The sequence below is a fragment of the Fusarium vanettenii genome (genome assembly GCF_000151355.1).
Source record: "Fusarium vanettenii 77-13-4 chromosome 4 genomic scaffold NECHAsca_19_chr4_3_0, whole genome shotgun sequence".
Classification (NCBI taxonomy): Eukaryota; Fungi; Ascomycota; class Sordariomycetes; order Hypocreales; family Nectriaceae; genus Fusarium; species Fusarium vanettenii.
The window spans coordinates 71,858-84,094 of NW_003315866.1; the positions used below are offsets into that span (position 1 = coordinate 71,858).

At 53.4% G+C, this 12,237-nt stretch overlaps 3 protein-coding genes across 3 annotated transcripts; 2 read left to right on the forward strand and 1 right to left on the reverse strand.

Moving 5' to 3' along the window:
• Positions 1 to 3,575: 3,575 nt before the first annotated feature.
• Positions 3,576 to 4,537, reverse strand: NECHADRAFT_39582 (uncharacterized protein; the record flags this gene model as incomplete). The annotated part of the gene is made up of 2 exons (XM_003045535.1): positions 3,576 to 4,131; positions 4,182 to 4,537. 2 exons carry the CDS (start codon positions 4,535 to 4,537, stop codon positions 3,576 to 3,578), a joined length of 912 nt encoding a protein of 303 aa, XP_003045581.1.
• Positions 4,538 to 5,194: 657 nt separating this feature from the next.
• On the forward strand, positions 5,195 to 7,107 carry NECHADRAFT_100268 (uncharacterized protein). Its single transcript, XM_003045396.1, has 3 exons — positions 5,195 to 5,426; positions 5,482 to 5,786; positions 5,839 to 7,107. Exons 1-3 carry the CDS (start codon positions 5,365 to 5,367, stop codon positions 6,927 to 6,929), a joined length of 1,458 nt encoding a protein of 485 aa, XP_003045442.1. The 5' UTR covers positions 5,195 to 5,364; the 3' UTR covers positions 6,930 to 7,107.
• A 2,079-nt stretch (positions 7,108 to 9,186) lies between these two features.
• Positions 9,187 to 11,937, forward strand: NECHADRAFT_39290 (uncharacterized protein; the record flags this gene model as incomplete). Its single annotated transcript, XM_003045397.1, has 3 exons — positions 9,187 to 9,383; positions 9,475 to 9,863; positions 9,914 to 11,937. 3 exons carry the CDS (start codon positions 9,187 to 9,189, stop codon positions 11,935 to 11,937), a joined length of 2,610 nt encoding a protein of 869 aa, XP_003045443.1.
• Between the last annotated feature and the right edge of the window lie 300 nt (positions 11,938 to 12,237).

Below are 12,237 nucleotides of genomic sequence, written 5' to 3' on the forward strand. Positions count from 1 at the left end.
CACCACTCGTGCATTGAATCAGAGTCGGTGACGGCAACTTGAACATTTTACCATTTCGTAGTAGTCAAATGTTAATGGATATCTTCCCTTGTGCTACCCCATTAGTTCATCGTCTCGCTGCATAAGGCCCGGCTGCATACCTGCAGTCTGCCAGTCTTCCATGGATCTCTTTAGAATTTCAAAAAGTCGGTCACTGCCGTGTCATGTCGGGACTCAGCATAGCATGCACATCACCTGCTCCAGACCGCCGACACAGGACACAAGGTTCCCCAGATCCCTCTTCTCCCTCTCCTCTCACTCTCGGAAATCATAATTTGGTCGTGCTGCTAACTCTGTGCATTAGGACTTGTCCAACTCTCCACTCTCCTCCCCCCTTGATTTCGCAGACACCGAACCAAGACCCAAACATTTCGAGCTCGACCACTCCCAGCGCTTCCCGTTCCCGTCGTCGCAGCCTTCGAGTCGTATACACTCCCCCCTCCTCGCTCCTCCCACGCTCCCTCTACTTCGGATGGGGGTGGTTCAGCCCCGGACAGGGCAAGTTTGATATCCTCGGGCTGAGCCGTGGTCGTCGAGACTAAGTGGGAACAGACCTCTGAAAGAAAAGGCAACCTTTCCTTCCTGAGCGAAAGCCGCATACCAGAGATCCGGGACTGATAGGTCACACGGCCTCTGCCCTGTCGCCGCGTGGGAACCCGCATGATGGCGTCCAGGGGTGGGCGGTGTGTCCAGGATAACGGCCCACGGGGTGTCTTCTCCGAGAGAGACATTCTGCATGCTGACCACGAGGGGGTGTGTCTGTAGGCAGGGACAGCGGGGGAGAGGGAAGCACCCTGGCACACCCTCCAACTCCTAGGATGACGGGGTCCTCTGGGGCCGAGATCACTTGGCTTAAGCAGGCCCTTCGGTTTTGGGAAATCCGTCCTTGATTCTCTACGGAAGAGGCTTGAAACGCGGGAGCAATTGGGAGCTCTCAGCCAATGTCGGCAACGGCAGGGCAAGACAGGACTCGAGGACCTGAGATTAGAACGGCAAGGACGGGTTACAGAAATTGTTTGCTTCGAAGATGATCCCATGATTCGTGATCTCCTCTCCCCTATCTGTACTCGTCAGGCCAGACAGAACAAGCCCCAGTACATTCGAGTTCCCTCTTGCAGCCTCTCGCCGAGCTCAAGTCGACAGAATCAAATCTCTCGAACGACGATCACTCCCCAAGTTTGCTCGCCTCTCCTGCTGCCACATTTTCCCACCCACCATTCTTAGCGTCTCTGGCCTCACCAACTAGACTGGCCGCTTACGCTCTGCAGGCCCTGAGGAAACAGCACGAAAAATTGCTTTGCCTGCCAGGATTGCATTGCATGTTGACGTAGTTTGGACGACGAACGGGAGGACGAACACCTCTGAGGATCCCTCTTTCCTCTCAAATGTCACTTTCCCCTCTCGTCCAGGCTTTCCAACTGGGGAGGCAAAAGAAATTGTGCACTCGGCTGGATAGGGCAGCAAACTGGATGCAGGGAGCTTCTGCCATTGGAAAGTCAAGGGCATGCTTTCTTTTTTTTTACTTTTGCTACGGTCATCACTGCAGAAATGTATGCTGGCCCACTGTGATTCCAACGCAAGCCCGGGTATCTCAAAGAATTGCGTAGACAAAGGGAGAATCCTGTTTTTTACTTGGAGGCACACTCGAGATGGATGTCGCTAGAATAAGGCTTGGGTGCTTACTTAGACAAACTGTTTCTCCACGAGCCCACACACGTCAACGTCCAAAAAAAAAACGGTTGCTGGTGCCCGTTGGAGCCAAAGGAAAAATAGAGACACCTTACGCTTTTTGGTTTGGGCAAGGGGAACTGCAACCGTTGGAGAGAAACAAGGAGCAGGGGTTCATCCTCTCTTTTTTTGTCCCCGTCTCCTCTCCCCCTATTGTTATTGGAGGTCAGGCTGCACTGCCCATCCCCCATTCATCATCATGCAGTGCAGGTTTGGATCGAACCGATTTCCGGGTCCGTGGGATCAAGCAAGATCTGAGGTTAGGATCTGATCTGATCTGATCTTGTGTTTCATTCTACGGGGAATTAAACTCTGGTGGGCTAAGGGGGGAAGACCAAAAAAATGACCTGATGGCCTTGGGGCTGAATCGATCTGAGGATCGGAGATCTGAGAGCCAAAAGGTGGGGCAGGGCTTTCTCTCTCTCACTTTTTTTCTCAAAAAGTGACAGATGCCAGAGAAGGGCCTGGAGTGACATGACGAGTGACCCTCGACCCCCTGACGACTCGTCGGTTTGTCACGTCACAGACGATGAGTGCATATCCCTCGACACTCTCGTTCGTCTGCATCAGGCAGATCTCGTGAGAAAACAAGCAAACAGACACACACACACACACACACGCACACACACACAATAGGAAGAATGGAATGGACAACACATCAAGCCGCAATTGCTTTTTATGAAGGCTCGCTCAATCCGGATGCACTGGATACATCCGCAGCGTCATGTCAATCTTCGGACCCAGCAGAACCCGATTGCCCATGAGGACATGCATGACAAAGATCAATGGCAATTGGGCAAACGCATGTTTGCCTGCTGCCTAGTTGCAGGAAATCCCCATCTGCGAGTCCACGCTAAAGCAGTTCCCTTCGATCAGGCTCTGCAAGAGGCATCCATTCCCAAGGGCCCGTGCTCTCAATGTGGCTTGGAGAGACACTCACAGAGAGAGAGAGAAGAACAGTGACTACCGACTTAGGTACAGTACATCACCTTAGGGATGGGCCGTGCCGCTCACACTTATGAATGCAGTGTGCGTTATGTCTGTCTTGCTTGCTTGCTTCGCTCAGACCCTCTTGAAGGCTTGACTAGACTGCGCTGAAGATGCGCGTCTGGACTGTGGTTCGTCACGTAGCAAACACATCCATCAATAGACTTCTGCAGCAACTGTCGTGGTTTGCTGTAGCTAATTGGAGATTGTCTCTTGAGGCAAATTTGCCCATGACGAACCCGTGGGTCGAGGGTTCATCTGCTATTTCTGGGGATTTTGCTTCTCTCTAGGGTAGCAACTAAACTCTACACTCCAACATCACCAGCTCCCCTCAGGTCCAGATTTGGTATGGGGAGTCACACGTTGCTTGTCAGACACTTGCTCAAATAATGTGGAATAATGGAATAATAGCATCATGGCATTGCTCAACATACCAACTCGTCTTCCAGAGCTAGTTGATAATGCAGCGTGTCTCGACCCATTAATCATGCACCTCCCATCAAACTCCAGTGTGTCCCCGTCTAGATACAAAGAAGAAACCCAGCTTCAGAGAAAACACCCCCAGAAAGAAAACACCAGAACCTATGACGAATTGAAACTCCCTTAATCCTCCCACTCTTCGTCCAGCTGGTCAATCAGCCGGTTCTCAGCCTCATTGTTGCGATCCCTTCGGCTGGGACTCGAGCTCACTCTGCTGTAGCCACGCCGAGGAGCGATGCGACGGATGCAGGCCGTAAGGAGGCGGAGAAACAGATCCTATAGAAACAAAAACATTCCCCCGTCAGTCCCACAATCTCCTTTTTTTTATCATGTCCAGTGACTCAGGGAAGATATCTCTCCCGCTTCGAGGAAAGGGGACGACGCACGCAGATGAAGCTCCAGATGCCGGCCCAGAGGCTGTAGTTGGGAAGTTGGCGCCACCCGCGGGCGTGGGCCACGGTTCGGTTGTAAAAGATGCCGCCCAGGAAGTAGACGAGCACGGCGATGAGCACAATCAGCCCAAAGATGCTGCCGGGGCCTACACTACCAGGCTTGTGCGGCTCGGCGTGGGCGCAGGCGTGCGAGGACCGCACCTCGAAGAAGTAGGCGCACTCTTCAGGGTCGGTTCCCACAAAAGAGACGCTGGCAGAGGTGCTGCCGGGATCTCTGTCGCAGTGGAACGAGATGGTGGTTGACTTGCGCCTTCGAGTGTCTACCGGCTTGGGCTCCTGAGAGGCCTCGGGTACGGGGGTATAAGTCGCATCCTCATCGTTATAGCTGAAATCGCTCCGTCGTCCGAATACGTTTGTCGGTTCGGCATCTTCACCGCAAGGAGAGCCACCGGTGTATTGTAGAACTAGCTTGCGACCTCGACTCTGCAAATCCATCGATTGGGAGCTGCTTCTATTAGCTGGCGCATTCTCACGGACATACTCATGTCAACCAACCCTATAGAAATAATCTCTCCGCGCGACATGTAGTATGCGCTTACGTTCTGCCAAAGACCAGAATCTACACCCACGACATCGTGCACGGGGTCGACAACGGCGCCGCAGATGTTGAGTGTAAAGTTCCTGCCGTAGTCATACCCCTTTGAGAAGTAATCCTTGGTCACGGCCGACTTCTTTGTGTTGTCATCGGCCATCACAGCCATGTCCGGCCGCAGGTCGTAGAAGCCGCCACTACCGGTATGCGACGTAGCCGTACATGCTGGGGCGTGGGTTGTGGTGGACGGAAGCTCGTCCGGCTCTGCGCTGACGGCTGAGGCTATGGAGAGGAGGAACGGCAATGATCGGAAGCGCATATCGACGTGTCTAGGGATCGTTTAAACGGACGAGATGGACGAGATTCGTGGTCGCGCCTCGAGGCAGATTCAGCAGTTGGAATCGCGACAGCAGCACCTGGACAACTAGACGTCACAGACCAAAAAAGAAGGAACGTTAAAGATGGAGAGAGCGTGAACAAATCTCGACATACAAAAAATGAGGCTTCAATCGACTCTGAAGATGAACAGGTTCAAGTTGACAAGTGAAAGTGTATGGTATCCCTTGATTACGCGTGCGTTCCCCATCGACACTCAAAACCTCAAACTGTCTTCTCCAAATTAACACCCCCCGGCAGCCTGCCCTTGAGAGTTTAGGGGGGCTTGGTCCCGTGGCGATGGTGGCTGGTGATTGGCTGTAAGCTACACCAAGGACAGGGTGGGAGGAGAGGCGAGCGAGTATGACGAGGACACCGGCGTAAGTGTTTGTCCGGGTGAAGCTTGTCCAAGTCGGCGTCCTTGGCTCCCGATCTCCGTGCTCCCCCCTGAAAGTTTATCGAAGCTCTCTATTTGTCAATTGCTCTCAGAGCCGAATACGACGGGTAGCGGGGCCCTTGTTGTTGCGCAGGCCGTCTTTAAATGAGCCGACGCGGAACTCGATCACTCCGCGACGGTAAACGTGTACGTACGTGCATTCAGGGAAAAGATTTTTTTGCCAATGGTGGGCTTTGTGTTGAAACCTGAGCGTTGCTAGTTGATTGTGAGGAAGTGGCTTCTCAGGGGCTTTATAACATCTCGAGATCCCTCCTAGATCTTGCATACCCTTGCTCAATTGCACCCGCGACACAACGAGCTTCGTCCACCGCAAGATGGCTCTCAAGTCTAGCAAGGCTGTCTCTGAGGAGCAGCATGGCTACGAGTTCTTTGGACCGTGAGTTGACCCTCGACTAACACGATTGAAGACTACTTACTAATTAACGTGTTAGTCCCGGTGCATTCGCCATCTCCTTCCTCCTTCCCGTCCTCGTATACGTCTTCAACTTTGTCTGCAACGACATCTCGGGTTGCCCCGCGCCGTCTCTGCTGAGCCCCAAGACCCTTTCGCTCGACCAGCTCAAACAGGAGGTTGGATGGCCACAAGATGGCTTCGCTGGACTTGTTAGCTGGGAGGCTTCTGCTGCTACGGCTGGCTACATCCTGCTGTCTCTGATCCTTTACCGCGTGCTTCCCGCTCATGAGGTGGAGGGCACTGAGCTGCGCTCTGGGGGTCGTCTCAAGTATAGACTCAACAGTGTGTTACACCGTCCCCAACTCTTGCAGGAATAAAGTGCTGACTGTCTCAGCTCTGTACAGCAGTTCGTTCACCCTGGCTATTCTCGCCGCCGGAACCGCAGCCCAGGGCGCCGAGTTCCCCGTCTGGACCTTCATCTCGGACAACTTCATCCAGATCTTGACCGCCAACACCATCTTCTCGTACGCCGTGGCCACCTTTGTCTACGTCCGGAGCTTCAGCGTCAAGCCGGGAAACAAGGAGAACCGCGAGCTCGCCGCGGGAGGGCACACGGGCAACATGCTGTACGACTGGTTCATTGGCCGCGAGCTGAACCCCCGGGTTGTCATCCCCCTGATTGGCGAGGTTGACCTCAAGGAGTGGCTGGAGCTCCGACCTGGCATGATGGGTTGGATCATCTTCAATTGCTCCTGGTGTGCGCAGCAGTACCGCAACTACGGCTACGTTACCGACAGCTCCATCTGCATCACACTTGTCCAGGCCGTCTACGTCTTTGACTCTTGGTGGAACGAGCCAGCCATTCTGACCACCATGGACATCACGACTGACGGTTTCGGAATGATGCTTGCCTTTGGTGACATTGTCTGGGTGCCCTTTGTCTACTCCCTGCAGACCCGGTACCTGGCTGTGCACCCTGTCTCACTCGGCCCTGTTGGTCTTGCTGTGATGCTGTCCCTCATTGGTCTTGGCTTCTACATCTTCCGCTCTGCCAACAGCGAGAAGAACAACTTCCGAACCAACCCCAACGACCCCAAGGTGTCCCAGCTCAAGTACATCCAGACCAAGAAGGGTAGCAAGCTTCTCATCTCTGGCTGGTGGGGAATTGCTCGACACATCAACTACCTGGGCGACTGGATCCAGTCTTGGCCCTACTGCCTACCCACTGGTCTTGCCGGCTACCAGATCCTGAACGCCGGTGCCCAGGCCGAGGGAGCGTTGGTGATGCGGGATGGCCGAGAGGTTGTCCAGGGTGAGGCCAAGGGATGGGGCATGCTCATCACCTACTTTTACATCCTGTACTTTGCCATCCTCCTCATCCACCGCGAGCGCCGTGACGACGACAAGTGTCACCGCAAGTACGGCGAGGACTGGGAAAAGTACCGCAAGATTGTCCGCTACCGGATCATCCCCGGAATCTACTGATGGATTATGGGGCAATGGGGAAGCCAAGGATCAAGTTTTACAGCAGCCTAGAGTGTTGTTGGCATTAGAGAGAGGGATATGCAAGTAGAATGGGTCGATCCAGGCTTTAGTCGGCTATTGTGATGGATCACCTGCGGAACAACATCTTACAAATAGACAAGACTATTCACCTGCCTAGACAGGTATCAAGCTCTACGACCTCTAGACATGTGTACTCGTTTTAACCTTATTTTACCTGACCTGAGGATCCCTTCGTCCACGTTCGGGTCGGGACCAACACGAGCCGGAGCGTGAGAACCTGTAGCAACCCGACCTGTGTACCACGGAACACCAATTCCACAGGATGGGCTTATACCACGTTGCTTCTGCATGGCAAGAGTGGAAATCCGGGTAAACTGTAACCTTGTGAACGAGGGAGGAGGGGCTTAGACTCGGTCGACGGATGGTGGTTCCCCCTCGTGGAGAGAAGAGCGTGCAGCACCACGAGGCCCTCGTTGGAGTCGAAACGGGCCGAAGAGCGCGGGGCCGATGGACGGACGATCGGTCGACGACGCGGGGGATTTTTGGGATGCGGGGAGGACGTGAGGAACAAGGGTTCGAAGGTGTTGGCGTCATCTTTTAGCCAGGGGGTTAAAGGTAACCATTGGAGGCTTGTCAAACGTATGAGAGAAAGCTGTTCCTGTGTCTTGGTCAGCTACGGAGTAGAAGAAGCTCCAATTGCACACATAAAAACGCGTACGCCAGTTCAGCTGTCAAACGCGTGGAAAGGGGATCGAGTGAGATGAAACTGAACACTGAGTTACGCCGTTGGGAAAGCTAGCATGTCGATCACCATCTCCAGCCCGGGAGTTTTGGAATCAACTATCGATTCTTCTGCCCTCGACAAGGATCAATGCCAAGAAGACTTGGGATGCATCACGTAAAAAAGAAATTGACGTCAACATGGGCCAGAAACCTTACATCTGTAGACCATTGAAGAAGATGGGTTGATGCCTGTCGGTCGAGTAAAGCCGAAGCATCAGCATCAGCTGGTCATTTCGCAGCAAAAGAGCCCATGACTGCCGTCATTGCAACTGCTTGAACTGGTCCATCATCGGCCCTATTCCCCACGAGTCGCAGGGGGGGGCGTAGCCTGGCAATGCCGGGCTGTTGGACCGCGCCCTAGCCTTCACAGTTGGAGGATTTGTGGGGTACGACTAACGATCGGCGAGAGCGTTCTGGAGCTTGTCATCGAGTTTGGTGTCCAAAAAAGCTTCCGAGTCCTTGAAGGATATGTCGTACCAAGTCTGGAGCCCTTCTCGAGGGGGGGAAGGGATACGCGGAAGAGAAAAAAATGGGTTGGCGTGAGCATTTGGGAAGAAGAGGGGAGGGAGAGGGTAAAGATCCTGGGCAAGACATGCGCTTGTTCGGATGCCCTGGCACGAGAGCAATATCGGCACATAAAAGGCCACACAGCAGCTGCTGGGTCTACTTTTAAATTGACCAGTAGTCTCAGCCTTTCTTTATATATAGGCCAATTCCCTCCTGCTTGACTGCATCCCCTCAGGCTTGATTCCTCGGGCCTGGTCTTTATATCGTCCCATTGACTGAGCTCTACAGTGGTTCCAGGGGCATACGGCAGATGGGCCGACCACAACACAGACCTATTTCCAAAACAACATAAATACAGAGCAGATTAAATGTTTGTATTATCCATATTCGAGAGTCTCTACAAATACCAACACATAATTAACCGTCAAACAGAAAAATACAGCAAGAATGAGGTCGGATTGGCTCCTCGGGGCTCTTCTGCTGGCCACTGCCACAGACGCTGCAGCTCCTCCCAGGGTGAGCAATCCCACTTCCCACTGAAGGACCCCTCCCTCGAGTCCACACGACCCTTGCATCTTCCCACAATTCCCTTCTTTCTTCTCCACCTCCGCCTTTCACCACCGCAAATCATCATCGTCGCTCCGCTTCACAACCCCTGCACAAGTTCAAGCTATTTGCCATTCTTTTGCCGCTGTGCTTTCCGAGATGCGTTCCCCTACCGCTCCCCCCGATTACGACCTCGTTCTTTTGGAACTTGTTGTGATCTTCATTCTGGGTGTTTTGTTGCTTTGCATTTTCTTCTTTAACTACGCCCTTGAGCGTATGTACGACGAGTGGTTAGACGAACTACAAAATTGGCACGAGGAATAAAAGGACAATTCGCTTCTGTGAGATCGACAAGATGCGGTTCACCGTCCTTCTCGCGGCATTTTCGGGGCTTGTCCCCATGGTTGGTTCGCAAGCTGACCAGAAACCACTACAGCTCGGTGTGAACAATAACACTCTGGCGCATTCACCTCCTCACTATCCTTCGCCATGGATGGATCCTGCTGCTCCTGGCTGGGAGGAAGCCTATCTCAAGGCGAAAGATTTTGTTTCACAGCTTACCCTTCTTGAAAAGGTCAACTTGACCACTGGTGTTGGGTGAGTCACTTGTTTTCCTCTCTCCTGACGTGACACTTTGCTTTGGCCTGCTTCCTATATCGTCTACTAGCATTGCTAACACTCGAGGCAGATGGATGGGCGAACGTTGCGTCGGCAACGTGGGTTCACTCCCTCGTTTTGGAATGCGTGGTCTCTGCATGCAGGATGGCCCCCTCGGCATCCGCTTGTCTGACTATAACTCTGCCTTTCCTACTGGTATTACAGCTGGTGCCTCTTGGAGCCGTGCCCTTTGGTACCAACGTGGCCTCCTGATGGGCACCGAGCATCGTGAAAAAGGCATCGACGTTGCACTTGGGCCTGCTACTGGTCCTCTTGGTCGTACTCCTACTGGCGGCCGCAACTGGGAGGGTTTCTCGGTTGATCCCTACGTTGCTGGCGTTGCCATGGCCGAGACTGTTAGCGGCATTCAAGATGGTGGTACTATCGCCTGTGCTAAGCACTACATCGGCAACGAACAAGGTATGCCTCTTCACTTCTCCTCGCTGATAAATCTGCTCACAACAACCTAGAGCACCATCGCCAAGCCCCCGAATCCATTGGCCGCGGCTACAACATCACCGAGTCCCTGTCGTCGAACGTTGATGACAAGACCCTCCACGAGCTCTATCTCTGGCCGTTCGCAGATGCCGTCAAGGCTGGTGTTGGTGCTATCATGTGTTCCTACCAGCAGCTGAACAACTCTTACGGTTGCCAAAACTCTAAGCTTCTCAACGGAATTCTCAAGGACGAGCTAGGATTCCAGGGCTTCGTCATGAGTGACTGGCAAGCCCAACATGCTGGAGCTGCTACCGCTGTTGCAGGCCTTGACATGACCATGCCCGGTGACACTTTGTTCAACACCGGATACAGCTTCTGGGGTGGTAACCTGACCCTCGCTGTAGTCAATGGCACTGTTCCCGACTGGCGTATTGACGACATGGCTATGAGAATCATGGCAGCTTTCTTCAAGGTTGGCAAGACTGTTGAGGACCTTCCTGACATCAACTTTTCTTCTTGGTCTCGAGACACTTTTGGCTACGTTCAAGCCGCTGCCCAAGAGAACTGGGAACAGATCAACTTCGGAGTTGATGTTCGTCACGACCACAGCGAACACATTCGACTCTCGGCCGCCAAGGGCACCGTCCTCCTTAAGAACTCTGGCTCATTGCCTCTGAAGAAGCCCAAGTTCCTTGCCGTCGTTGGCGAGGACGCCGGCCCGAACCCTGCTGGCCCCAACGGCTGTAACGACCGCGGATGTAACAACGGCACTCTGGCCATGTCCTGGGGCTCAGGAACAGCCCAGTTCCCTTACCTCGTTACTCCCGACTCAGCGCTACAGAACCAGGCTGTCCTCGACGGCACTCGCTACGAGAGTGTCTTGCGGAACAACCAGTGGGAACAGACACGCAGTCTCATTAGCCAACCTAACGTGACGGCTATTGTGTTTGCCAATGCCAATTCCGGAGAGGGATATATCGATGTTGACGGCAACGAAGGCGATCGGAAGAATTTGACCTTGTGGAACGAGGGTGATGACCTAATTAAGAACGTCTCCTCAATCTGCCCCAACACCATTGTTGTTCTGCACACTGTTGGCCCTGTCATCCTGACGGAATGGTATGACAACCCGAACATTACCGCCATAGTGTGGGCTGGTGTACCTGGACAGGAGTCCGGCAATGCTCTTGTGGACATCCTTTATGGCAAAACAAGCCCTGGTCGCTCTCCCTTCACATGGGGTCGCACCCGAAAGAGTTACGGCACTGATGTCCTATACGAGCCCAACAATGGTCAGGGTGCTCCTCAAGATGATTTCACGGAGGGAGTCTTTATCGACTATCGTCATTTTGACCAGGTTTCTCCTAGCACCGACGGCAGCAAGTCTAATGATGAGTCCAGTCCCATCTACGAGTTTGGCCATGGTCTGTCCTGGACCACGTTTGAGTACTCTGAACTCAACATTCAAGCTCACAACAAGATTCCCTTCGATCCTCCTATTGGCGAGACGATTGCCGCTCCGGTCCTTGGCAACTACAGTACCGACCTTGCCGATTACACGTTCCCCGATGGAATTCGCTACATCTACCAGTTCATCTATCCCTGGTTGAATACTTCTTCTTCCGGAAGAGAGGCTTCTGGCGATCCCGACTACGGAAAGACGGCCGAAGAGTTCCTGCCCCCCGGAGCTCTCGACGGGTCAGCTCAGCCGCGACCTCCATCCTCTGGTGCTCCAGGTGGAAACCCTCATCTTTGGGATGTGTTGTACACTGTTAGTGCTATCATCACCAACACTGGCAACGCCACCTCGGACGAGATCCCGCAGCTCTACGTTAGTCTCGGTGGCGAGAACGAGCCCGTCCGCGTCCTTCGCGGGTTCGACCGAATTGAGAACATTGCGCCTGGCCAGAGTGTCAGATTCACAACTGACATCACTCGCCGCGACCTGAGCAACTGGGACGTCGTCTCTCAGAACTGGGTCATTACAGACTACGAGAAGACCGTATATGTCGGGAGCAGCTCCCGCAACCTGCCTCTCAAGGCAACCCTGAAGTAAATACTGCATGATGAAGGGTGGCAGACTGCATTATTCTTTTTGGCGTTTCATGAGTAGCCTCGGATGGCTACAGGCATAGCACAAACAAGCAAGCAAGCACGTTGGGTGTCTTGATGTACCTATAACTATGGTCTAACGTCGCATGAGGAACATGACGATTATTCACGTTCTCCTTGGTCCCTTCGTTGTGACTTGCTCCGTGACTAGCCTATGCTTCGACTGACTCTTTGTATAATCCCAGTCCCTTGATATCTCTTGTTCCCCCAGTAAACTGTAGGCGTTTGCCCGAACCGGTTCTCT

Excerpts from the sequence above, each read along its gene's own strand:
- NECHADRAFT_100268 (XM_003045396.1), top strand. The coding sequence starts at position 5,365 with ATGGCTCTCAAGTCTAGCAAGGCTGTCTCTGAGGAGCAGCATGGCTAC. Across the intron at positions 5,427-5,481 it reads GGCTACGAGTTCTTTGGACC|TCCCGGTGCATTCGCCATCT; the intron begins GTGAGTTGACCC and ends TTAACGTGTTAG. Across the intron at positions 5,787-5,838 it reads TCTCAAGTATAGACTCAACA|CTCTGTACAGCAGTTCGTTC; the intron begins GTGTGTTACACC and ends TGACTGTCTCAG.